We start from the raw sequence: 27,897 nt of genomic DNA on the forward strand, positions 1-27,897 counted from the left end.
TTTATTTTATTTTATTTTATTTTATTTTATTTTATTTTATTTTATTTATTTTTATTTTTATTTTTATTTTTAAACGTTTATTTATTTTTGAGACAGAGAGAGACAGAGCATGAACAGGGGAGGGGCAGAGAGAGAGGGAGACACAGAATCTGAAACAGGCTCCAGGCTCCGAGTGGTCAGCACAGAGCCTGATGCGGGGCTCGAACTCACGGACCGTGAGATCATGACCTGAGCCGAAGTCGGACGCTCAACCAACCGAGCCATTCAGGCGCCCCCCCCCCCCTTTTTTTTTTCTTAAACGTAATTTTAACCTTTTTAAATCAACCTCTGAAAAATGACATTTCACACCGAGAATGCTACCACGGCTGCCTACTGTCGATGGGGATAAATTCTCAAATCCTTAATCAGGCCTAAAAAGCCCCACACCATATGACCCCACCTACCCCTCCGACCTTCCATGGAAGACTCTCTCTGCCTTGCTCTCTAAGCTCCAGCCTTAATAACTTAGGTTGGTTTGACAGATGGACCTCCCTTTCTCTGGAATTAGGACCCTTCACCATGCAGGTCGCTCTTTCCTAACACTCACTGTTTTTTCCATTAATCAGTCAGCACTTCCCCTGGGAATCCTTCCTTGATCCCTGGCAGACAAGGTCGAACTGCCGTGCCTACGGTAACTCTTCTCACAAAGTGTATTTGCTTCTTTCGCATCTCTCTGCCCCGGTGGGCTATAAAAGTCATGGTGACAGGAGCCTGACACGAAGTAGGCCCCCCAGATGTATTTGTAATGAATAAATTTAAGTGCCATCTTTTTTTTTTTCTTCCACCTGCATGAATGTGTTCTGCTTCTTTGATGCTTCAAATAGCAACTGTGACAGGAATATTGCACTTTCTTCCCAGAGGCAACAGTGGAAGGCTGTCACCCACTGGGTTTGACTGGCTTTGGGTTGAAATATGTCTCTCGCAGGGTGGGGGACGCTCTTCCCTGCTCACTAGGGGTCCTTGTGCACTGGCAGATACGGCGGGGCGTGTGTCCTCTTTGCTAAGGCATTTCTGAGCCACGCAGCCCTGCTTTATCAAGGCATCCAGCCGACTGTCTCTTCCCAACCTCATCTGCTCAACTGAGCGATAGAGCAGGTTCACTTGGGGATCCCAAGGGCCCATCTTCCTGGTTGCTGTGTTGCCTTTCTGCAATAGTTGCGACTCTGGTCTTGAAGAGGTTACACACGTCTGCATGTTTTAAGGACTGAAGGCTCCTGGAGGCTGGGCTGTGGAAGCCCACAAACAGGGCACCCCTCGTCCCTTTTCTCTCTCCCTGCGTCCAAACCCTCCAGCTTTCTGTACTTTGAAATTTAATTAACATGAAAGAAGCCAACTGGAAGGGTGTGGCATTTTCAGGTTGCAAATGTGCATCAAAGAAGGGGGTGCCAGGAAGGCTCAGGAGACATGGTGAGATAGTGGTCCAGGCAGTGGGCGGTGGGGAGTGAGGCCACTTTGATCAGCTGGCCCTGCATCTGTTTTTTATCAGCACCGAGCCCACTTTGGGAACCAAACGCTCATTAACAGAGCGTGCGTACATGGCTTAGATAAACTCTAAGTGCATCCTGGGCTCTGCAGCTCGCTCAGTCCCTCGCGCACAGAGGCACATTATTTTCCTCTGGCGGCCTGCACTCTGCTGTGGTTTCTTACATAAGGGAGGCCCTTGTGTTTGGACTGCCGACTTACCTCAGCACTGCCATTTCACACCGTCCTTTTTCTCCCGCAGTCATTGGCTGGCCTGTCTGTTTCCTGCCTCAAAGTAGAATTAATTGAGGAGGGGTGTTTTCTAGATCTTTTGGGTTTGCCATCTCCCCTGCCTCCACACCCGGTTATGGAGACCCAGAGGCCCTTTTCTCCAGGTGCTCCTTCAGACACCGTCAAGGATGATAATCTGCTAAGAGCTCTCGGACATTTTGTTTGTAGAGAGCTTTAAGAGACGTCGGAATTTGGAGCTTCTCTGCTAAGTTATAAACCAGTCGCTGCCATTGCATTTCATTCCAAACTCATTTTTGGCACTCGCCAAAGATCCTTACCCAAGGAGTTTTAAAACAGTACTTCTTACACTGTGTGGAACCAGTCCCCCCCCACCCCTGCCTTTTTTGTTTTATTTTCTTATTTTCAATCCGTTAAGAATCCTTATACTTTTGTTCTCTACTTATCCACCGATCACATAAATTTAGATGTTGTAGCAATGCCAGATTGGCACAAAAGTTTCTAAATGCTTGGAAACTTCTGTACTTTTTTCTGCTAAACAGTAACAGTTTGGGCCATGGACTATGCTTTGAGTAGCACCAGATTAAAGGATTATACTGGGAGACTCGGTGCCTTTTTTGCTGAATATGTTTAGTTCTTGGCTGTGCAAGGATTATTACATGCTTAGGTAATGCTGAATAGTGCGTGCTTCTGGCTTCCTCCTCATCATCTCAGAAGGAAACCTTACTTCCGAAGACTCTTCTGTTGTCCAAGGCTGGCCCGTGAGATGTTCTCACACTATTATGTGTATCTCTTCATGTGTAATTACGAATATCCATTTTTACTACACTTTCTGGAGAGTTCCACAAGAGCAGAGAGCGTTACGTCCATCTTTGTATCCCCAGCTCCTAGCCTAGGACCTGGCTTCTAGGGAGACGGAGTGAGAAGTGTTTGTTAATGACTAGGTAAATGATTTCACATTCTCAGTAGCATTTAAAATTAAAAAAGATTCTAAGTAGAAAAAGAAAACGGAGAAGAAAGAAGAACAACAATAACAAACACCCAGATTTAAGCATTGGTGCTCTGCAGACCGTGTGTGTTTTTTCCTGACCATTAGTAATAGCTAACATGTGTTCGGCGTTTACAGTGTGTAGGGGCTGCTAAGTTTTGCCCGTGGATTATTTGGTGCAGTTTTCACAACGCTCTGTGTGGTAGCTGCTTTTATCCTCATTTGCAGAATGGGAGACCTTTTAAGCAATTTGCCCAGGACCACATATACAGACACATACACATAAAAACATGCCTACCAAAATCTGATCGTTTAACAGCTTGTGCTTTTAAAATTTATTTTTTTATCATAAAATATTTTAAGCATGCAGGTAAGAATGGACTGTAATGTAAGAAATACCTATCACCACCCAGCTGTATCAGATTTTAGCATTATGCTATATTTACTACAGACTTCCCTTTTTTAACCTCTTGGTGAAGAAATTACAAATACATTAGAAAGTCTCCGTGAGCCTCTTCCCGATTCCCTTCCCTGTATACAGAGATAAGGTGGAACTTGGTACATTCATTGAAAGTGCTACAAGGTATTCTATAGTATGAATAGATAGCATTTTATTTATAATTCACATTTATTTATACTTACCCTATATCTGATATATAAATATAAAATATAAAAATTTATGTAAACATATATTTACACATCTATATTATTTTAACAAACATATTCAGTAATATTTTATATGTAATTTATATCTTCCATTTGTAAATTTAATGGTATAACAATAAATAAATGTTTTCATATTTTATATTATTATCTCTTCACAATTATAAACAACGCTACAATGAAGTTTTTCTGTGCATGTCTTTTTGTCTGTGTGTCTGTTCTTTTAAGGCATATGCTGGACCTGGAATGTCACTGTAGGGATTGAAGATCTTCAATTTTAGTAGATACTATCAAATTGCTCACCGATTCTTACATTCCCACGAGCATACATACTAAGCATTCCTGCTAAAACTTAAAATTGTGAGATTTTTTTGTTTTTTTCATTTTGGCCAGCTTAATGTCTGTGAGTGGTGTATCTCTTTGTGGTTTTAATTTGAATGTCCTTGATTACCACTGACATTGAACCTCTTCTCACATGTTTTTATTTGGTTCTTTGATTTCCTTCTTCGTGAGTTGCCTGTTCATACATTTTTGTTCATTCTTCTATTTAACCGTTTGTCTTTTTCTCTTTAATCTGTAAGGTTTCTTTTTTTTTTTAATTTTTTTTAATGTTTATTTATTTTTGAGACAGAGAGAGACAGAGCATGAATGGGGGAGGGGCAGAGAGAGAGGGAGACACAGAATCGGAAACAGGCTCCAGGCTCCGAGCCATCAGCCCAGAGCCTGACGCTGGGCTCGAACTCACGAACTGTGAGATCGTGACCTGAGCCGAAGTCGGCCGCTCAACCGACTGAGCCGCCCAGGCACCCCTGTAAGGTTTCTTAATATGAGCTGGGGACTCCTTGCTTTTCAATTACATGCATTGCAGATATTTTCTTCCAGTCTGTGGCTTGTCTTTTCACTTTTTAACGTTATCTTTCATTGTACAGGAGTTCAAAATTTAAAGTGGCCAAGTTTGTTAATCTTCATGTACCATTTGGGTCTTGTCTAAAATTCTTCCCTACACTGACGTCGCAAAAATGTTCACACACCCTCTACATTTTGTTGATTTTGATATGCTTGTTATTTCACATTTAAACTTTAAAATCAAAATGTAATATACAAGCTTAATTGGCAGTATTCTTTTCTTTCTCAGTGATATGTTAAATCATATAATTGATGGCATTTTAGATTTAATGAAAATAGCATATTTATATGTTTTTAAACAAAAATTTGTATTATGCCTGTGATTTTAGCTTGCAATGTATTATATAATTATATTGTATTATATTATATTATATATATCATGTTATATATTGCAACATATTATAAATATCTGGACAAGTTAATATCATCTATAATGTTATTTTCTTAAAAATTTTTTTTTTAATATTTATTTATTTTGAGAGAGAGAGAGAGAGAGAGAGAGAGCGCACGCGAGGAGTGGAAGGGGCAGAGAGAGGGAGAGAGAGAAAGAATCCACGTTGCCAGCGAGAGCCTGAAGCGGGGCTCGGACCCATGAACCGATCATGACCTGAGCTGAAATCAAGAGTCAGATGCTCAACCGACTGAGCCACCCAGGCGTCCCATATCATATTATTTTTGATGAGTGAATACTTATTATAGAAATAACATAATTTATTTTACTAATCCTCCATTTAGAGGCATTGAGGTTGTTTCCATTTTTTGTAGAACATGTCACATACTGTGACAGATGCGCTTATAGCTAAATCTTTGACACATACCTATTTCCTCAGCATCCATCCTAGAAGCAGAGCCGCTGAGTTAAAGGATATTCACAGAGGAAAAGTTTTCGACCAAGTTGCCAAATTGCCCTTTTGAAAGAGTCTACCCATTTTCGCTCCCACCGACTATGTTTTAAAGGGTGACTGTTTTTCTCTGCCTTGCCAAATTTATTTGCAAGATTATTTGTCAACGAACATGTTAAACTTTTTTTTTTTTTCTTACATGCATACCATCTCCAGGAATTCCCTTGCTCTCAGTAAAACCATACATTTTAATGTTTCCATCTTTCATTGAGGAGCCTTGGAAACTTTTCCAATGCAAAGAAATTAGAAGGTTGAAGAAGAAGGAAAAAAAAGACTTAATTCAGAAGCCTTGATTGAGGCTCAACTGTGCCATTCTCTGCTTACAGGGCATAAAGTCCTGGTTGTTGGTAGTTTTAAAGAAGGGGTTAGTGTGCTTAGATTGAACGGAAAGCCCAATATCTCAAGAAGGTTTCTTGGGGGAAGACCGAGTTTAACACATTTCCTACCCAGTTTACAAAGGATCTACTGAAGCAGTGAAAACAGTGAATGGGAAATTTGTTCCATTGCACCAGATTTCTGCCTCATAAAAGTCTGAAAATGTCCCTAACAGAGAAAATAAATCTTACGGTTCACCCAGGAAGTGGCTAAAGTTTGGGGAATAAGATTTGGTTCAGAGTCCTTTATTAGAAGAGCATAAAATAAGAAGCTGTAAATCCCATGAGGTTTTTGCCTGTGGGGAGTTGAACTGCCACATACGCAGCTTTAAGAATACTTGAATACTTTTATGAGAGGACTGGGTGGCCCAGTAGGTTCAGCATGCGACTTTGGCTCAGGTCATGATCTCACAGTTCATGAGTTCAAGCCGTGCGTCGGGCTCTGTGCTAACAGCTCAGAGCCTGGAGCCTGCTTCCGATTTTGTGTCTCCCTCTCTCTGCCCCTTCCCCACTTGCTCTCTGTCTCTGTCTTTCTCTCTCAAAAATAAATGAACATTAAAAAAAAATTTAAAAGAAGAAAGAATACTTGGGTACTTTCAGTGTCTCTTTTTTTGCAGTTTAGTTTTTGTCTATGTAACCAGCAGGGCATCTTTATTTTGCGGGGTGTGTAGAGTTCTGGCTTGACTTTGTTTTCTAACATTGTGTATTTTGAGTGAGATCAACTTTACCATTGCCCACTGACTCTATTAGTCAAAGGCAGCAAATTAATAAATAATAAAAATTAGTAATACTTTTACTAAGATTGAATTTTTGAGCACATTGGTAGGTAAATCTGTAAGGGCCTCTTATTTTTTTTTAATGTTTATTTATTTTTGAAAGAGAGGGAGAGAGAGAGAGACAGAGTACGAGCAGGGGAAGGGCAGAGAGAGGGAGACACGGAATCCAAAGCAGGCTCCTGGCTCTGAGCTGTCAGCACAGAGCCCGATGCAGGGCTCAGACTCAAAGACTGCAAGATCGTGACCTGAGCTGAAGTCGGGCGGCTTAACCAGCTGAGCCACCCAGGCACCCCTGTAAGGGCCTTTTAAAGAGAATGTCTCTGACACTAACCTGAACTACTCCTGTAGCTGTTAGCCCTTTCCATCTTATTCCTACTGTTGGTGAAAATGTGATTCTGTCCACACATCAGGGAAGTCTGCCCAGTAGGTATGTTGGTCAGGGTTGGCTGAATGGCAGAATAATCGAGAATTTTCTGAAGACCTTTTAGGAAACCTTCCACAGGAGTGTAGTGACTACGTTTAGGGGACCAGACAGTTTCTTTCAGATAACACAGGAGAGAACGGATAGAGTGTCATCCTCACGATGGGATTTTTACCCTTTTAATGACGGTGAGGGGTGTGATTGGGGCATGGGCATGGAAGATAACTGAATAAAAGGCATAGGAGCAAAGGTAGCATAGGTTAAAAAATTTACCTAAAATTAATTGCAATTGGAGGCTACTTTTCAAGTGCCTTCAAATACAAAGACTCTGTGTAGTCCATGGTTGAACTGAATGTTTCTCGTTGAAGGCCAAGGAGCAATGTGTTGGGAAGGGACCTGAATCAAGCTTGATGCTTTGAACACTGTTTCTGAGAACATCAAAGGAAGCTATTCAGTGGGAGAGGATATGGCCATGTGACCAGGATGCAGTATTGAGACCCATGGGTAGTTGGATTGAAAAGCCTTTTTATCTCAGTGTGAAGAAGATGCTTATAAGGGACAGAAACCTCACCCCTGACAGGGACGTGCCAATGAAAGGTCGCTGCCAGTATCACTTTCTTGGCCTGGGGAGACCGAACCAAGACAGTGGGAAGGCTTAATCTATGTGGGTCAGCAGTTACCGAGGAGAGCTGAGAATTGGGAGGTTCTTTTGATTGTGGACAGAATTGACCGACTGTGCTGCAGTGAATGAAGGGAAGAGATTTGTGTGAATTCTGAGGAGCCATGCAGGTAAGGGAGGAGTTGCGAGTTCTCTAAGAAAAGCAGTTAGGCCAGGTCATGGATCAGGGAGGACCCATATGGACATTTAATCTGAGCAGGAGTCCAATTTCAAAAGGAAAAATGTAGATATCAAAAAAGGCAATGCAAGAAAGGTCTTGTTCCTCTGGTAACTATTTTTCCAGTGAAGCCAGTTGAGAGGGTTCATACAAGAACATTGAAATTTGCTGGACAATAACAGCCCTTGAAAGAGAGTCTTTCATTTCTAGGATCAGGTGGGATCAAAGATGGGATGGACAGATCTTATCTGGGCTTGGAAAGAGCTGCTGTACCTCTTGAATATAAGCGAGGAGGTCTTTGCACTGATTTTCTGCCAGCGTGTGGGAATACCCCTGTGTCAATTAAAGACATTTACTTCATGGAATTTTTTTTTTAATGTTTATTTATTTTTGAGACAGAGAGAGACAGAGCATGAACAGGGGAGGGTCAGAGAGAGAGGGAGACACAGAATCTGACGCAGGCTCCAGGCTCCGAGCTGTCAGCACAGAGCCCGACGCGGGGCTCGAACTCACAGACCGTGAGATCATGACCTGAGCCGAAGTCGGAAGCCCAACCGACTGAGCCACCCCTACTTCATGGAATTTTAAGAATTATCCCATCTTCAAATTAAAAGATGAGCCAAAGTATAATATAACCAAAGTTTTCTCTTTGTCTAAAATGAATTCTAAAAGTAGAGACTACTTATGAAAGTTGTAACACAATTTTTGGAATAAAGAAAAATGTGTTTTGGCACCTTTCATCTGCAATTGCTACAACAAATATTTTGTCTTTTTAAAAGGTGCGGCCTCACCCACATATTATGGATAGGTTTCCAAATAGTGACTGCACAATGAGCCAGACTCATTTTGTTGGTGTTTTGTGCCAGAAATTGCCAAGGAAGGGAAGGACATAGCTAACTTCTTAGAGGATGCTGAGGAGTTACCAGCTACTTAAGACTTACTGGGAGCAGATGTTATGAAAGAGTGGTTTGCTGCCATTTCCTTGAGGAGCTTCCATATTTCAGTACTCACTCGTAAGCCAAGTATCTTTTTCAAGACTCCTCATTTCCAAATTCAGATGAATAAAGAGGGTATCAGATTTGCTACTCTATTACTGAGCAGACGGGAGGAGTTTGAGGATCTGGTGTGAAGCCATAGTATGTTAGCCTCGCTTTTTTTTTTTCTCTGCAAGATCCCTACAAGAAAGGTTTTCTGTGGATGGGACAACAGCCTCTCGAGCTGATAATATTTGTTACTCTTTTGTCTTTAATTCAGAAGGGCATCTAGAGGGAGACGATCTTTAACTTTACCCAGGGTACATTTTTATCTGGTCACTTTTGGCAGAATTGTTTGCCCTTTTAATAAAATAATGAAGTGTAAAGATCTTTTTGCAGTGGGAGGAATCAGAGCACCTGGACCAAGTCACCCATATCCATTTTGACCAGAACATTGAGCAAGAATACCCAGGAGAGAAGATGTTCTCGAGCACGTGTTAATGGTTGTTGGTAGCACTCTGATCCTCAAGCCAGTGGCTGATCCCTTTTGAGAGGTGGGACTCGAACCATTGGACCTCACTGCTCCCAGGGCTAACCCTCCCAGTGGTGCAAAATGTGCAGTTTCTTCTGGTAGATCACGTCTAAGCAGAAGCTTCTGATTAAAACGGAGCCTAGAGATGAACACAGTGGACCTTTGTGGTTACCCTCCAGTTGTCTTGATTATCCAGGACCCCCTACCTGGACTCCAGTGCTGGGGAAAGCTGTTTACTTTGAGATGGGGATTGAGAAGGCACCTGGCACCTTGTTTTCTGGGTAGTAGGTTCCCTATAAATTCTAGTCGACCTTCTTTTTCCTCATTTCTTCCTTTCAGCATGATGTGGTAAAACTCAATGGCTAGGAAGTCAGAGCTGAGTTGGAATGACACATAAACGTTACTTAGCTTCTCTGCTCCTCTGTTTCGTCCATGGTGATGGCACTTCTGACCTTAAAGGATGGAGGCAAGGACTTCATGAGGTAAAACATGAGCCTATAGCTCATTATAGATGATCAGTGGGTAATGATGACCCCCTTCCTTTCCTTGCCATAAAAACCTCACATATATCTTTATCTGACCTAGCTAGCATCTGAGGTGTCGGTCAGTGCAGTCTGCTGATCAGGCATTTTACTATTTTCTAAAAATTTTTGACGTTTATTTATTTTGAGAGAGCACGAGATGGGGGAGGGGCAGAGAGAGAGGAGGACAGAGAATCTGAAGCGGACTCTGTGCTGATAGCAGAGAGCCCGATGCGGGGCTCAAACTTACAAACAGTGAGATCATGACCTGAGCCAAAGTCAGACCCTCAACTGACCGAACCATCCAGGCGCCCCCAGACATTTTAGTTTAAATGAGAAATGGTATTAAATAAAGCTAACATCCATTGGAATAGATGCACCAGGCCTTTAGTAATAGAAATTGGGACATTATTTCAGTATTCAGTCAGCTCTGCTATTATGTATGTATTCCTAAAAATCATCATGCTATGCAAAAAAAATCATGCCATGAAAACCACAGGGTTTACAGGAAAAAAAATGGGTTAGGGGCATAACATCCAAAAATGTGTCAGAGGCACACACAAAAAATAGGAAGCTAATAATGATGGTAGCACAGTTTTTCACATGTTAAATGGTTGAGGTGCATAACACTACAATGAGTGTGTGTTCCCATGAAAAGATCTGGAGTTTACTTGTGGAAGCAGGTGTCAGAAGTGTTTGAGCTTATGAGTGTTGTCGTAAAGTGGTTGCAAGGAGGATCATCTGAAATCAGACGGGAGTTGTAAGGCCAGATGTGGATGAATATGGCGTACAACACGTAGTAAACTGAGGCAGCTGTAGATGCATATGGGCTTCGTGTGTTCCTACGTGACTGGGTTCAGCTGGGGGACGTCATCTGTGTGCATTTAGTGTTTCTAAAAGGAAAAGCCATGCTTAAGCAAACAAAATTCACATGCTCACATTGTTCCCTCGTGTATCAGTCACATTGGGATAGATTTATGTTTTCAAAACAAGCATTTCAGCAGAACTGACTGTACTAGCTTCCTGGAAAAGGTCACCTTCTCTTAGGCAGTACCCACAAGTAGAAGCAGATGAAATCATTGTAAAACATAAAGGCTCATGGGACCATTGACATCCTTTATGAAGTGGTGGCCATTTTATAAATATAAAATTTTGTATCCTTCATATATGGATTACCATATTCTGGGTAAAGGGGAGTTATTGTCAGACTGCATTGAGTATGGGAATAGCAGGAGTTGGGTGGGTGGCCCTTGGCTGTATTCTGTAGTGATTTTGCTTGTAGATTATCTCTTTGGATCATCTACTGCCTTGTTATTCTTCCACTAGCACAGAATGGCCACTTTTGGCACCCCATATCTCATGTTACCTTACACACAGACTCATGAGAAGAGAAGTCAGTAAATAATAAGAGGACAGCAGTCCATAAATAACAGGATGCTGTTTCTTCATTCACCCGGATCTCTGTTAAAGATCCTCTGTAAATGAATCTTGTATTTTAAAAAGAAATGCGGTCATGAATATCTGTGATGTTAGGAGAACAGGGAGTGTCATATGATTTGTGACTTTAAAACGTAGTGTAGACTGAAAAGGCTGAAGGTAAACTTTAGGTGACGTCGGTGAAGCCCAGAAATTGCATACAAATTTTCGTTGGTAAGTACACTTTGGAAAGAAAGTGTCCTTGGCTTTTATCACATTCCTAAAGGGGTCTTTGATCCTGAAATGACCACGTCACACTTTTAGAAAAGTCCATAGATAGAGACTCGTATGGGTCATTTAGGGGAAGTTAGGGTGATCTGTGGCACATCCTAGCCCACTGACTTCATAGAGGGGAGCTTTGGACTCAAGAAATGCTCCTGGCTGCCGCCGCAGTGATAGTATGAAGCAGGTTTGACCCCTGGGCTGAGCTCGCATGTCGTCTTTGTCCTCTCATCAGTCATCACATCAGTAATGAAGGACTCCTTTTCACACAAGGGCTTACACCTTTTAAGTGTGTATCTCATGCTTCCCTTGACTTTGTTTTGCAGATGGGAACAACGAGAGCTGCCTAATGGGCGTGTGTATTATGTTGACCATAATACCAAGACCACCACCTGGGAGCGGCCTCTTCCTCCAGGGTAAGGCAAGGCTGGCAAGCCCTGAGACTCTAGAACTGGCACCCGGAGTCACCGAATGGCTTCTCCACCATTCACTGCCATCACTGTCCTTAGTTTCCCCTACCCTCTGCTCCTTGCCCTCTCTTTTATCCGCCTCCCATTGTCTTCTCCTTCTACACTATTTCTTCTCTTTATTTCCCTTCTCCCCACATTCATTGTGTTGGCAGTGGGCTGTATTATGGGCTTTATTATGTGCCATGGCTGTTGGGTCCTGGAGGGAGGAGGGCTAGGAATCCTACCTCCTGGGCCATTGATGCCTTGATGCCCTCAGTTATTTCACCTACAGAGATATCCCATCAGGGCCAGGTTCTCAGTCATTTTCTGCAGAGGTAGCAAAGTACAGGGATATTTATTCCTGGTCACTTGATTGCTTTTCCTGAGAAAGAGAAAAGGCACGAGGAAGCCAAGATACAAAGGGTGTTGATGCATTTCAAAGCACCGTATGCCCGAGTGGCCCCTGAAGGGTGCTTCTCCTTGAGCTGGACTTTGTGAGAACACAGCTAAGTTCTCTAAAACCAGAGGATAAGTGAGGCTTCCAAGTGAGGGAAGACTGTCCAAGTTCAAGGAGAAGGGGTTTGGTTCCCTGCTTGCCAGGGACAGAAAGTTCTTTCCACATGTGCCTTTTGGTCCACAGAGCTTTCAAAAGAGAATGTATTCTGCTCAAAGGAGAGAATCACCTCCCAGTAAGGCAGTCATGAAGGGCTCCAGCATAAAATATGAACACCTCCCCATCAAGCTTGTAGAGGGAGAGGATGTCAGAGGTGGGGAGTATTAGGAAAAACCCTTGTACTCTGGTTCACTGGTCATACGAATGCCAGGCAAATACCACCTCACCTTCTGGTCCTGCAAATTTCGATGGCTAGGCTGTTTTTAGTTTCGATTTTTCTGGTAGAATGCTTGTGTTTTCCTTTTGTTCCTTACCCTTTTGGAAATGAAACTATAATTCGTCATCATGAGTCCTCATTCTGTTTTCTACTTTAAGTTCAGATTATTTATTTACACATTTAACCAAAGTTAAATATTGATGTCTTGGGAAAAAATCACACTTTTTACTTTGGAAATTATGGAAATTTTCATATTCATATGAATAGTCTCCAATGTGCACTAAGTAGAGAGAATCCCCACATACTCAACACTTGGCTTCAATAATCTTCAAGTCATGGTCAGTCTTGTTTCATCTATACCAGGGGTTGGCAAACTATGGGCCTGTGGTTGAAATCCAGCCTCCACCTGTTTTTGTAAATAAAGTTCTGAAGAAAATCCTATGTAATCATCATATAACTTTATCCATATTTTGGTATATATTTCTAAAAAATGTTCTTACTAAAAACAAAACCACTCTATTGTTAACAGTATTTTCTTTTCTTTATTATTATTATTATTATTATTATTACTATTATTATTTTAAATTTACATTCGAATTAGTTAGCATATAGTGCAGCAATGATTTCAGGAGTAGATTCCTTAGTGCCCCTTACCCATTTAGCCCATCCCCCCTCCCACAACCCCTCCAGTAACTCTCTGTTTGTTCTCCATATTTATGAGTCTCTTATGTTTTGTCCCCCTCCCTGTTTTTATGGTATTTTTGCTTCCCTTCCCTTGTGTTCATCTGTTCTGTGTCTTAAAGTCCTCGTATGAGTGAAGTCATATGATATTTGTCTTTCTCTGACTGACTAATTTCGCTTAGCATAATACCCTCCAGTTCCATCCACATAGTTGCAAATGACAAGATTTCATTCTTTTTGATTGCCGAGTAATACTCCATTGTATGTATATGTATGTATGTATGTATGTATATATATATATACACCACATTTTCTTTATCCATGCATCCATCACTGGACATTTGGGCTCTTTCCATACTTTGGCTATTGTTGATAGTGCTGCTATAAACATTGGGGGTGCATATGCCCCTTCAAAACCACAATGAGATACCACCTTACACCTGTCAGAATGGCTAACACTAACAACTCAGGCAACAACAGATGTTGGCGAGGATGCAGAGAAAGAAGGTCTCTGGAGGAGACCTCTGAAGGATTGTTTGTTCTACTCTGTGGTGAATGCTGGTGTTATTTTGATAGGGATTTCATTGAATGTGTAGATTGCTTTGGGTAGTATTGACATTGTAACAATATTTGTTCTTCCTGTCCAGGAGCATGGAATCTTTTTCCATTTTTTGCGTCTTCTTCAATTTGTTTCATAAGCTTTCTATAGTTTTCAGTGTATAGATTCTTCACGTCTTTGGTTAGATTTATTCCTAGGTATTTTATGGGTTTTGGTACTGTTAACAGTATTTTCATGCTGTCATCAAATACTGAGTCAGTAGCCAAATTTCTCCAATTGTCTTGCAAAATAATCATTGATTTTTAACAGGATGTGTTTTACATTTGTACTTTGTGTGTTGACAGCACTTATACTTAAAAGCAGCATTAACTCTAGAAATGTGCTAGTTGCTGCCTCTTATCCTCTCTGGTCTATAAGTTAGGTAGGCCTTGACCTGATGAGCATTTGGATGGCATCTAAATTAAAATTTTAATGGTGTCTTCTAAGGATGGCCAAAAATTATTTCTTCTTTAAGTTTTGAGGTGGGACAACAGATCCAGATTTCTTTCTTGCTTGCTTTCTTTCTCTTGCTTTCTTTCTTTTCTTTTTTTTCTTCCTTTCTTCCTTCCTCCCTCCCTTCTTTCCTTTTCTTCTTTTCTCTTCTTTCCTTTATTTCTTTCTTTTCAGTCAACAAATATTTATTGAGCCCTGCTCTATACCAGGCACTATGCCCTGGGAGTACATCAGTACACCAAAGGAGAAAACCCCTGATCTCACGCTAGTGTGAGACACACAATTAATGAGTTAATAAATTTATACAGTGTCAGGTGGTGATATGTAATTTGAGGTAAAATAAAGCAGAGGAAGGGGTTGAGGTAAACAAAGTAGCACACACACATTTTTCTCATGCACATAAAATCAATATATAACCGTTAGAATAAAAATGTCTCCCTGCATGTACCATCTACATTTGCCTAATGATACCAGGTCCACCACCTCTGAGAGGTGCAGGCTCACACAACCAGAATGTGCTAGAATAATCCCTCTGGTTCCATTTCTTTCCTCCATCATTTTTCAAATTGGATACAGATTGTACCCTGAGAAAGACTTTGAACCTGCAGCTCCCCTGATTTCCCTGAGGGGCTGGGCTGCTCCTCCACACCTGACTAGGTACTCGGCCCCTCCAGGTGTGGGCTGGGGATGCCTCTAGCATCACTGGAGAGCAGAAAGCATTGTAATTACAGATCCAGATTTCTTATTGTCAGGACACTTTTAATGCTTTATTGGACGGTGGCTCAGCTCTACACCCCACGTAGCCTATTAGTTCTTACAGAGTTTTAATCTCAGACCTCAGTACCTCTGAGCCCCTGGCAGGTACTTCTGCACCATAACTGGGAGCCCAGACAGAATAAGAGTGCTTAAGCTTTCATCGCTAACAAGGGGAGAAGTTCCACCCCAGGAAGTATTATCATGCTGAGAGCAAACCTGAAACTACAGGCGGAGCCCTTGTCTCAGCAGACCCAGTCACTCCGGAGTAAGATTGAGTCAAAGGATTCAGTCTGTCTTGGCCACCCCCTTCTGTTAGACCCAGGGGACGCTTGTATGAGGAATGGCCATTTTTTTATCCAGGAACAAAAAGTATTGGCCCTGGTAACTAAGGATGGATGCAGTAATGTGCTCTTAGGTGGTGTTTAGACCAGAGGTGAGCAGGGAGAGGGGTCTCGATAGACCACGGTGTAGGGGAGGCCTCACAGAGGGAGCGGGATCAGATGCGATCTTGGAGGAGGGGCTGGAGTTGGACTTAAATGACAAGAGGAAGTTGATCCAGGTTGGGGGAAAGGCGTGAAAGTAAAAGATATCGTTAGGGAATGATTAATGAGGCAGTTTGGCTGGAGTGGAAGGTTTACGTGAAACAGAGATGCCCAGAGAGTGTCTAGCAAGGCAGCTGGGTTTGGTGGACATGCCTGCTGGAACATGAGAGAGCGCAGGGCTGACTGGGCCTCAACCACTGTGCTGTTTTTATAGATTGCGATTCTTGGTGAGATTTCACCCACAATCAAGGGTGGGGTTATGCTGTTTAGAAATTTGAAATTTACCAGTCCAGAAGACTTTTAGTTAAACGTGTGGATTAAACATGTATTTATTTCCATTCCTTCCTGAAAACCCCCTAAGTGGCAATAAAAGTATAAAGAAGTATAATGATAAAGGATTGGAAGAGGAGAAGCAGCATATGGGAGAAGGTAATAAAACTTTGGTTGCTGATAGATAAATGGCAGAGCTGAGAAAGCTGAAACCCCAACTTACAGTGTGGGTACCCACCAGGAAGTCAGCCAGTTAGCACCACGGAGCCCTGGAAAGCTCAGCAATCAGACATGGTAGGGGGAGGTGCTATGAAATGAGACTAAAAAGCTGAAGTCAAGTTAAAAATTGGTGCAGGGAGTCGTTAGAGTCTCAGGTTGTCAACCATGACATCCAGCCCTGTGCTGCACGCCTGCATGCACACGTGTTTATCTCACACACGCATGCGCACATGCAGCCAGCCTGGAGGATGAAGCCAGAGCTGAAGGCAAGGATGAGCTCAGAAAAAAATGGATTGAGTGAGGACGCTGTCCCCAAGTTAAAGATTGGGACGTTTTTTTTTGCTAGATAAAGGGATCAGTCGAAGGGAAGAGAACTACAGATTGTGATGTTTGTGGGTCGTCTAGTGAAACAGTTGAGTGAAGCCACCAGTCAGTTTTCCCCCACCTGGATACCCAGAGCATCCATTCAGTGTTTTAGTGACTCACTTTTAAATATGAAAGAACAGCCTGCGGCCAGCAGACAGAAAGGGGACTTGGTGAAAACAATGTGGAATGTAAAACCAAATTGTGATTCGTATCCTCAAAAATTTGGGAGGAAATACGGCATCTGTGCAAGAAGAACAGGAGACCGTGAAATGAACCATGCAGAAAACAAGAAGAACATTCATTCGTTTATTAATGTTTATTTTTTTTTTTAATTTTTTTTTCAACGTTTATTTATTTTTGCGAGAGAGAGAGACAGAGCATGAACGGGGGAGGGGCAGAGAGAGAGGGAGACACAGAATCGGAAACAGGCTCCAGGCTCTGAGCCATCAGCCCAGAGCCTGACATGGGGCTCGAACTCACGGACCGCGAGATCGTGACCTGGCTGAAGTCGGACGCTTAACCAACTGCGCCACCCAGGCGCCCCTAATGTTTATTTATTTTGAGAGAGAGAGAGAGAGAAAGCGCGCATGTGTGCGTGCGCACCCGCAAGTGGGAGAGGGGCAGAGAGAGAGAATCCCAAGTAGGCTCTACTGGCTGTGTGAGATCATGACCTGAGCCGAAATCAGGAGTCGGGCCCTTAACTGACTGAGCCACCCAGGCACCCCAAGAAGACCTTTTAGAAATTAATATATAACTGACTGTGGAACAACCCGGGGGTTAAGAGTGCATGCTGACCCCTGCACAGTTGAAAATGTGCATACAAATGACTTCCCCAGAGCTTAACTACTAATAGCTTACTGTTGACCAGAAGCCTTACCAATAACATAAACAATTGATTGACACATATTTTATATGTTATATATATTATATACTGTATTCTTTCAATAAAGTAAGCCAGAGAAAACAAAGTATTATTAAGAAAATCATAAGGAAGAGAAAATACATTTACAGTACTGAACTATATTTATTGAAAAAAAAAATCCATGTATAAACGGAGCACCACAGTTTAAACCCTTGCTGTTCAAGGGGTCAACTGTATATAACAGCAGAAACAGGGGTGCCTGGGTGGCTCAGTTGGTTAAGCATCCGACTCGATTTCGGCTCTGGTTGTGATCTCACAGTTGGTGGGATCGAGCCTCAGAGTGGGGTCTGCATTGACAGTGTGGAGCCTGCTTGGGATTCTCTCTCCCTCTCTCTCTCTCTGCCCCTCCCCTGCTCTTGCACATGCTCTTTCTCTCAAGATAAATATTTTTTAAAAAATTAAAAAAAAATTTTTTTTAAACATTTGTTTATTTTTGAGAGAGAAAGAGAGACACAGAGTGTGAGCAGGAGAGGGGAAGAGAGAGGGAGACAGAGAATCCAAAGCAGGCTCCAGGCTCTGAGCACAGAGCCTGACACGGGGCTTGAATCCACAAACCGTGAGATCTGAGCTGAGGTTGGAAGCTTAACCAACTGAGTCACCCAGGTGCCCCTAAAAAAATTTTTTTTTAATGTTCACAAATTTTTGAGAGAGAGAGAGAGAGAGACAGAGTGCAGTGCGGGAGGGGCAGAGAGACAGGGAGACATAGAATCTGAAGCAGGCTCTAGGCTCTGAGCTGTCAGCGCAGAGCCCCATGTGGGGCTTGAACTCACGAACTACAAGATCATAACCTGAATGGAAGTTGGACGCTTAACTGACTGAGCCACCCAGGTGCCCCTCCCCCTGTCAAAATAAATAAACTTATAAAGAAGAGCTCTTTATTTTTTTTTTTAAATTTTTTTTCAACGTTTATTTATTTTTGGGACAGAGAGAGACAGAGCATGAATGGGGGAGGGGCAGAGAGAGAGGGAGACACAGAATCGGAAACAGGCTCCAAGCCATCAGCCCAGAGCCTGACGCGGGGCTCGAACTCACGGACCGCGAGATCGTGACCTGGCTGAAGTCGGACGCTTAACCGACTGCGCCACCCAGGTGCCCCAAGAAGAGCTCTTTAAAAAAATAAAAATTGCAAGAATGGAAAGATAATGTTGGAGATTAGAAAATTAGAAGATGAGCGCAGGAGATTCAACATCTGAACAGTAGTTCTAGCAAGAAAGAACTTGCTAGAAGAACTTTCTATTATCAAAGAAAATAAAATAGAAGCATATTGCTAGAATTGAGTGGTAATGTATTCAAATTCAAAGGGCCTCCCAAATGCCCAAACCAGAGTATGAGAAAAGACTGACCTCAAGGAACATCCAAATGGAATTTGGGGATGGCAAGAGAATGTCTCAGAAGCCTCCGGAGGGTAAAAATAGGCTAGCTATCGAGAATTAGGAATCAAGAATGCCATCTTTCTTCTCAACAGCAACTGTGGAGCTGAACCCTTAAAATTCCGATGGAAAGTTGTTTCCTGTCTAGAAATCAACTTTTAGTCACCTTAACACTCAACTCTGAGACTTGAATAAAGGCATCTTCAGTGTTTCAAACAATTAACTTTGGTGCATCCTTTCTCAGAAGCTACTAGATGATTTGTTCCACCAGATAAGAGGAAACCAAGAAAGAAGTCATGAGATGCAGGACACAGGGGACTCCATTCAGAGGCCAAAGACAGTCCCAAGAGGAAGAAGAGGGAAGGTGACTCAGGACAGTAACATAGAGCAGATCTGGAGGACAGGTGTCCACATAGGGCAACAGGGGCCCGGAGCTGTGTGGCTAAGGCATATCTGACTGACACTGAGAGGCCACGTGCGCCATCAGAATCTGGGGGTGCATTGGTAAGAGATTCTTGAAAAACAGGCAGAATGAAACACACTCTAGTTCTTTTCACTCCAGAAAAAAAAAAAGTCGTACAAGCAAGGAAACATATGTGTAGTGTTCTATGAAATCATAATACAAACTCTGAATATGGATTTAATGACGGTTTTCTAAATTGGGAGGAGGGGGCCTATGTGTGTTGTGGGGTGGGATGCAATAACTAAACGCTCAGCTTTGATAGCAGAAGGTTCACAAGTAACGTCTAATATGACAGAAATCAAGAAACAGTAGAAGGAGCATGCTGTTTAGAAATATGGCTGTAAATAGAAGGAGCAGTTCAGAATTCAAAGTTGTTGCTTCTGAGAGGTAGGAATCAGCGATGGGGAGAGGTAGGGAAGGAGACACTGTTTTTTATTGTGTCTCCTGTAGTACCATTTGCATTTTTTTAATGTTTATTTCTGACACACACACACACACACGCACGCACGCACGCACACACACAGCATGAGCTGGGGAGAGGCAGAGAGAGAGAGGACGACAGAAGATCCAAAGCAGGTTCTGTGCTGACAGCAGAGAGCCCGATGTGGGGCTTGAACTCAGGAACCATGAGATCGTGACCTGAGCTGAAGTTAGACACTTAACTGACTGAGCCACCCACGTGTCCCAAGAAGCTGTTTTTATTTATTTATTTATTTACTTTATTTTTTTAAATTTTTTTTTTTCAACGTTTATTTATTTTTGGGACAGGGAGAGACAGAGCATGAATGGGGGAGGGGCAGAGAGAGAGGGAGACACAGAATCGGAAACAGGCTCCAGGCTCTGAGCCATCAGCCCAGAGCCCGATGCGGGGCTTGAACTCACGGACCGCGAGATCGTGACCTGGCTGAAGTTGGACGCTTAACCGACTGCGCCACCCAGGCGCCCCAAGAAGCTGTTTTTAGAGACGCTGTGAGTTAAAAGAATCATTGAAGAGGTGGCCAAAAAAAGTCAGTTAGGATGCTAACCCTGAAAATTGAGAAAGATACCAGACTGAAGCATGACAGTTATGTGAGTAAGGTAAGGATGCAGACAAGATGAAATGAGAAGGTAGTTAGAATAAAGCCTTTCCAGCCCATATAGTGTAATCCATATTGGGTTCCCTTTGCATTGAGTTAATGCTATTTTCTTCAGTGGTATCACTTTCTTCTTATCTTTTTAAGGCCCCTTTATCCCTCTTCCCCTTTCAAACTCATAGTGGAAAAATCAGGCATGTACCAAATTTGAGAGAATAGTACAATGAATCCCTGCTAACTACCACCTGGTTGTAACAACTGATAACATTTTGTTTCATCTGACCTCCTACTTTTCAGGGAAGGGGACTGATGAATTTTAGAGCAAATCCCAGATGTCATATCTTTTGAACCATAAATATATCATATACATCTCTAACAGGTAAGGGTTTAAGAAAAAAAAAAAAAACTAGGGGTACCTGGCTGGCTCAGTCCATAGAGCATGTGATTCTTGATCTCATTTTCGTGAGTTTGAGCCCCACGTTGTGCATAGAGATTCCTTAAAAAAACAACAGACTAAAATACCATTATCACACCCAACAAAATTAACGACATTTCTTTGCTTCATGTCACCCAGTCCTTGTTCCATTCTCCCCAATTGTCTTAAAATATTTTTTACAGTTGATTTGGGTCAGATTCAAACTCAAGATCATCACATTAGTTTTGGCTGATATGTCTTATAAGGCTCTTTTATTATTTTTTTATTTATTTTTTATTTTTTAAAATTTACATCCAAATTAGTTAGCATATAGTGCAACAATGATTTCGGGAGTAGATTCCTTAGTGCCCCTTACCCATTTAGCCCATCCCCCCTCCCACAACCCCTCCAGCAACCCTCAGTTTATTCTCCATATTTATGTGTCTGTTTTGTTTTGTCCCCCTCCCTGTTTTTATATTATTTTTGTTTCCCTTCCCTTATGTTCATCTGTTTTGTCTCTTAAAGTCCTCAGATGAGTGAAGTCATATGATTTTTGTCTTTCTCTGACTAATTTCACTTAGCATAATACCCTCCAGTTCCATCCATGTAGTTGCAAATGGCAAGATTTCATTCTTTTTGATTGCCAAGTAATACTCCATTGTATATATATATACCACATTTCCCGTATCCATTCATCCATGGATGGACATTTTGGCTCTTTCCATACTTTGGCTATTGTGGATAGTGCTGCTATAAACATGGGGGTGCATGTGTCCCTTCGAAACAGCACACCTGGATCCCGTGGATAAATGCCTAGTAGTGCAATTGGTGGGTCGTAGGGTAGTTCTGTTTTTAGTTTTTTGAGGAACCTCCATACTGTTTTCCAGAGTGGCCGCACCAGCTTGCATTCCCATCATAAGTCTCTTTTAACCTGTAAGTTTCCCCACTCTTTCTTTCTTTCTTTCTTTCTTTCTTTCTTTCTTTCTTTCCTTCCTTCCTTCCTTCCTTCCTTCCTTCCTTCCTTCCTTCCTTTCTTTCTTTCTTTCTTTCTTTCTTTCTTTTTCTTTCTTTCCATTTACTCTTTGAAGATCCTGGGCATTTGTTCTGTAGAATTTCTCATATTCTGGATGTGACCTTGGAATGTTGGGTGATATGCTTCTCTATCCATTGTCTTTCCTACCAACTGGTAGTTAGATATGGAGGCTTGATTAGATTGAAATTCACTTTTTAAAATTGAGTTATAACTTACACCCAATGAGATACCCAGATCTCAGGTTCATAGTTAGATGAGTTTTGACAAATGCATACTTTTTTTTTCAATATATGAAATTTATTGTCAAATTGGTTTCCATACAACACCCAGTGCTCATCCCAAAAGGTGCCCTCCTCAATACCCGTCACCCACCCTCCCCTCCCTTCCACCCCCCACCAACCCTCAGTTTGTTCTCAGTTTTTAAGTGTCTTTTATGGCAAATGCATACATTTACATAACCTATACTCCCTTGAAATATAAAGCATTTCCATCATTCCACAAAGCTCCCTCTCTTACTTTCTCTTGATCACTTCTTCCTTCCTTGTGTACAAATCGAGTTATAGCTGCCAAGCACAGATAAAGATTTTTGCCATCTGTTTTAGCCTTGCCTTGCCTGTGGGTAATTTAGGACCCCTTTGGAAAGGTTGCTTTCTCCCTAAAAATAATGTAGAGAATCCTGCTGTTGTTTGTACGAACTCTCCTTCTCATGACTACGCAACATGTTTTCACTGGCAGTTTATATCAGGATGATTTCTGTTGCAGGTAGCAAAAATTGGGTTCCAAATTGACTTAAGTAATAAAGAGAGTAAACTGGCTCATTTAACTGAATATTCTAGATGTAGATCCTGGTTTCAAGTAAAGCCTCATCTAGTGACTCGACAATTTCACCAAGGGGCCGGCTTTTCGTTTTGTTTTGTTTTTCTACTCTGTCATCTATTAGGTCAACTTCATAATGTATTTGGGTCCTAGATGGCAGCCAGTGGTTCCTAGGACTGCATGCTTTCTCAGTCATTATCTGGCAAGGAAGAGAGAGATTTTTCCCAGAATTCCTGGAAAAAGTCATGAGATTGGCCCTGATTAGGCTCAGCGTAGGTCGCATGCCTACCCCTAATCCAGTCGGCTGTTCAACTCTGGACTTGGTAGTAGAGTCTCCTCCTTCCCCAGAACAACCTGGATCTCCTAAATGGAAATCAGGAGCTAACGGTGAGGAAGGATTGGCTGCTGTAGAGCAATGACTGCTATAATCACGAAAGCCCCAGTAGCCTCCGTCATTGGGACTTGCCTGGCTGTGCTTCCCTGGAGCAGCCCAGCTTCTGCACCAGACACCTTGCTTAACCCTCCCTCAGCCCCTCCTCGCCAGCCATCCAGAGATGTCTCTAGAATTTGAGGGTAGGGGTGGGTGGTCACTACATTCATTCTGACCTTAATGTTTCCAGCTGGGAAAAACGCACAGACCCCCGAGGCAGGTTTTACTATGTGGATCACAACACGCGGACCACCACCTGGCAGCGCCCCACAGCTGAGTACGTGCGGAACTACGAGCAGTGGCAGTCACAGCGGAATCAGCTTCAGGGCGCCATGCAGCACTTCAGCCAAAGATTCCTCTACCAGGTGAGAGGGCAGGGGCTTGCCACGAGGGAGGGGAGCCTCCTGGCCCTGGAGAATGTGCTGCCTCGCACACTATTTGTTGACCTGTTTGGTGAGCGGGAAGACGGTAGCTGGAAACATCAGTGCTCTGGAGATTTTACTCATCACGGTGAAATTCCTCAAATTCCGTCATTTCTAATTTAGTAACTCAGTGTCCAGCTTCTGTGTTTCAGGACTCAATATACCTGAAACTGACTCAGTATATCTGAGATATATACTATCTTTCTGCCAAGACTGGATTTCTCTTCTGGCCCCTCCATCCAAGTCCATTTATTCTAGTTTGAAACCTGAAGGTCAGCTGTGACTTCTTCCGTACCTCAACTTTTGAGAACAAAACAGCCACCTACTCAGTTCGTTAAGCATCCAACTTCAGCTCAGGTCATGATCTCACAGTTCGTGGGCTTGAGCCCCACATCTGGCTCTGCACTGACAGTGCACAGCCTGCTTGGGTCCCGTCTCCCTTTTCTCTGTGCCCCTCCCCCGCTTGCTTGCGCTCTCTCTCTCAAAAATTAATACACATTAAAAAAAAGCCATCTAAATCTTTTCCTTTCTGCTATTGTTTTTCTTTAAATCTTTTTTATTTGACACATTCTTAAGGATGGAAGGACCTCTAAAGTTGTTGTGGATCAGGGCTTCGCAAACTATGGCCCATGGGCCAAAGTGGCCCACACCTGGTTTTGTAAATAAAGTTTTATTGGTACAGAAGCACTCCAAGTAGTTTAGGTATTGACTCTGGCTACTTACTTACACTGTAACAACAGAGTTGAGTAGTTTCAACAGAGACCATATAGCTTATAAAGCCTGAAATATTTGCTGTCTAGCCCTTTACAGAAAAAGTTTATTGACCTCTAGTTCAACTTCCTTCTGATTCCTGGTTTTCCTTCATCCCTCCCAACTGAACGGTTAGGGCAGCCTTTCACTTGTTCTCTCTGTTGGCATTGTTCTCTCTTCCAATCTGTACTGCCTATTCCCAGCAGAGCAGTCTTCACATATCACTGTCATTTGATCACTTTTGCTCAACATTTATCACTGTTTGTTTTTTTTTCTTTTTTCTTTCTTCTTTCTTCTTTTTTTTTTTTTTTTTTTAAGTAGTCTCCATGCCCAGCTTGGAGCCCAGCTTGAATTCATGACCCTGAGATCAAGACCTGATCTGAGACCAAGAGTCAGACCCTCAACCAACTGAGCCACCCAGACGCCCCTATCACTGTCATTTTAATCACTGGCTCAAAGCCTTCTGTGGTCATTACCTACAGAACAGCATTCAAATTTCCTACTCCAGAATTCAGAGTGCTATGATCCCAAATTCACTGTCTAATGGCCTCCTGTACTGTGTCCCTTCAGGAACCCTCCCAACCCCTCCTTCCATCCCATTAGAGCCTCCACCAGTGACGTTGTTCCCCCCAGCCACACAGCTGTCTTTGGCAGGACAGGTAGCATTACCAAGTAGGAACTCTGCATATTCTCAGGGGGCCTTGAACATGAAGCTCGGGATCTGTAGTAGAGTCTCTACAGAAGGTGGTGGATTAGAGGCCGGAAACCTTTTGAGCTGGTCCACAGCATTTAAGCACCGAGTTTAGTCCGCACTGTTACTGTTTGAAATGAACTCTAACCCCACAACCCATTTCTAAATTAGATACTTTCCTAGTTCGATGCTTACGATAGCTTTAATTCTGTTTAGCTAAGTACTGTTCATTATCAACTTTGCCTTTGTTTGCAGTTTTTTCCTCTGCTCACCTGAAGCAGGAGCTACCACCTCCCTGGGCCAGCCGATCTCCTCTTCTGTCTGTCAGGGCCGGTGCTCCTTGTAGAGTGAGAGAACCGTAGAAACCTCCATCTCTTTAGTACGGATGGACAGAAAGCACAGTGTTTATCACATCGACTTGTCTCCCAAGGTCAACTGTCATGCCTGTCTGTGATTCGTGCCCCGGTGCCCCGTGGTCTGCCCGGTGCAGCCCTTGCGTAGGTTCTCATGCCAGGCCTTGTACTCCGCAGCCCCTTTCACACATGCCTGGCGTCCGGTTCTGACATGTTTCGAAATTGGATGGGAGGTGATCATTCTCTGCATTTCAGAAATTGTTCCTCCAGAGCTAGGCCCCAAAGGCTTTCTCTGCCATTTTTCTTGGGTGGTCGTGGCTACAAAACTAGGAAGGTCTGGGTGTTTCTATCCTTTGTGTTAGAGACAAGGACACGTTTTAGGAGTCTCACACTGGTTTTGTCTCCCTGCTTATTTGGCTTCTCTAAGTATTGAAAAAAAAAATCTCTTGAAGGAATCTTTTTTTCTGTATAATGCACCAAATATGTTCTGTCGGTTGACTGAAATGTTTGGTGGGTGAGAGGGAAGGTTCTAGAGGTCATTTCCACTTGGTCTTTTGGAACCTTCATTTCTCTTGCCCACCTTCTCTCATTTTAGCAATGCCGTTCCAGGCATGCAGAGGTAGAACTTTGCCCTGGAGAGTCCCCTACTACTTTTTTGAGTACTCTAAAAATGATTTTCCCCACTTTGCTGGGGTCTTAGGAGGGTTCTAGATAGAGGTGATGGTTCCCTTTTCTCTGTGAAACAAGATTCATATTGAAAAACGTGTTAAGAATCTTTTATGGGTCAGCTTTCAATGTGTCTCTGTTGATTTCCCTCTTCCCTGGATTTGCTTTGCCTCTCGCTTGCTCTGGAGCCATGTCCTGGTACAAGTAAGAAGAGTTGCTTTCATACAGTTATTTTGGGGTTTGGCCTTGGCCCAGGGTTTGACTCGGAAGACTTAAGAGCTGATACTGTACCAATGGGCTCTCTTCTTCCTCCTTCTCCTCCTCCTCCTCCTCCTCCTCCTCCTCCTCCTCCTCCTCCTGCTGGGCTGAAAGCAAGACCTCGTTCTTCTTTACTTGCTCTAGAGAGAACACAAAATGCAGTGCAAGATAGAAGACGAAGGAGCCCCACGTCGCGGTCTCCCGCAGCTCCTTCCTGCTTTCTGCCCCATCACACACATTTTTCAGTTTCTCTTCTCATTCCCCTTATTTCTGATACGCTCCCCTTTCCTGATGCCCCAGCGTGCCTTTGTTTGTTGTGACCGTCATGCACATACTTGTGTATTGCCCTTACAATTTCTCTTTGCCCTTTCTTCTGTGACCCTGCTGCGTTCCAGCAGGGATGCCCACCTACTCGCATGCATTGTGCAGTGTGACAGGACCCATCTCACAACCTGCTACTATTTTTGTGGCATTCCCTTTACCCCCACTTTGGTCCTCCCTTAATGACTAAAGGATGTAGCCAGTGTCTACAGGACTGAAACAGATCATTCTGTGGCTCCTGATGTGTGGATGCCAAATTGCATTATCCAGAAACAGACAACTCCTTTCTTACTCTGCAGAGAGCCCCTTGGATTGAACTCTCAAACACCTGGGTTTTGTTCTGCACCCCGTGGGTGGATACTTAAAAAAAGGAGCCGGCCTTCCATACGTAACCTTTAATGCCCTTCCCAGAGCCTTTATTGCCCTCGGCTCTATTTGCTAGACATTCTTTATTTCTGAGTTTGTATCTTAAAATATTACTGAAACTTAGTGCTTAGTCCCTGAGGGACTTGAACTCAACGTGAGCTGTCTGGCTCGCGGCCTGCACCTCAGATGTCCCAACCCAGGGACAGTTACCAGGCAAGTGATTCAACAGTGTTACTTTCTGTTCCTACTAGTAAAGGAAATTGTCTTGTCGCTTAAAGTCACCTGCAGATCCAAGGATCTTTCTTCCGACTCTAATCCCTCCAGGCCCCTTTCTCTGTGGTTTTCTGCCTGTGCTCCAAGTGACACTTGGGATCTCTCCTTTTGGGGGAATTGGCGGAGAAAAGAAGGGGCAGTCGGTTGACTTACTGGAGATGTGGGGTTTTGGGGTTTTGGTTTTCAAGCCATGATGTGTGGCTCTTATTTTTTGTTTCTCTTTGGCTTCTTTCTGTCCACTTCCTTTTCTTGTTTTTCAAGTTGTACTATGTACATTGAGGGAGAAATGTCCAAAATAGTTAAGTGCTTTTCTTTAACTGCAAGAGGTAAAATTGTTGCAGGTGTCGGCTTTCATGGACTCCATCTCATAAGTTGTTCACGTTTATCAGCCTCTGGCCTCTCTCCCTTCCCTATTGCTTCCTCTTCTGTCCCCTGTTCATAGGTTTTGGGGAATGTGGATCTGATAAGATGAGAATAGGACGATGGCAAAGGAACGAAACAAAATGCCATAACTAAAGAGAGCCAACATTGTATGAAGTTTTAAAAAAGGCAAGGATTAAGAAAAGGGTTGATGATTCTTTTAAAAATTCTCCTCCCTGTGCTCTGTATACTAGTCACAGTTGATTTTGGTGAATAATAGAAATCCACTTGGTTCAACTTAAACAGAAAAGGAATTTCTCAAACGGGAATGGGGTAGTTGATAGAATTAGCAGAATGACAAAGAACCAAGCTCCGGCAGAATCCAGGGGCAGGCGAGGCAAAGGAATTGTT

The 27,897-nt window shown here is 42.8% G+C and overlaps 1 protein-coding gene across 3 annotated transcripts in view; it reads left to right on the forward strand.

Moving 5' to 3' along the window:
• WWP2 (WW domain containing E3 ubiquitin protein ligase 2) overlaps positions 1 to 27,897 on the forward strand; it is a 153,383-nt gene that overhangs the window by 108,769 nt on the left and 16,717 nt on the right. For all 3 annotated transcript variants that reach the window (XM_040442962.1, XM_040442963.1, XM_040442964.1), the window contains 2 exons: positions 11,667 to 11,756; positions 23,217 to 23,391. In XM_040442962.1, coding sequence (XP_040298896.1) covers positions 11,667 to 11,756; positions 23,217 to 23,391 — 265 coding nt within the window. The remainder of the gene's footprint in view (positions 1 to 11,666; positions 11,757 to 23,216; positions 23,392 to 27,897) is intronic.

This window comes from Herpailurus yagouaroundi, unplaced genomic scaffold (genome assembly GCF_014898765.1).
Source record: "Herpailurus yagouaroundi ecotype Mexico unplaced genomic scaffold, PumYag 190, whole genome shotgun sequence".
In the NCBI taxonomy this organism is placed as follows: Eukaryota; Metazoa; Chordata; class Mammalia; order Carnivora; family Felidae; genus Herpailurus; species Herpailurus yagouaroundi.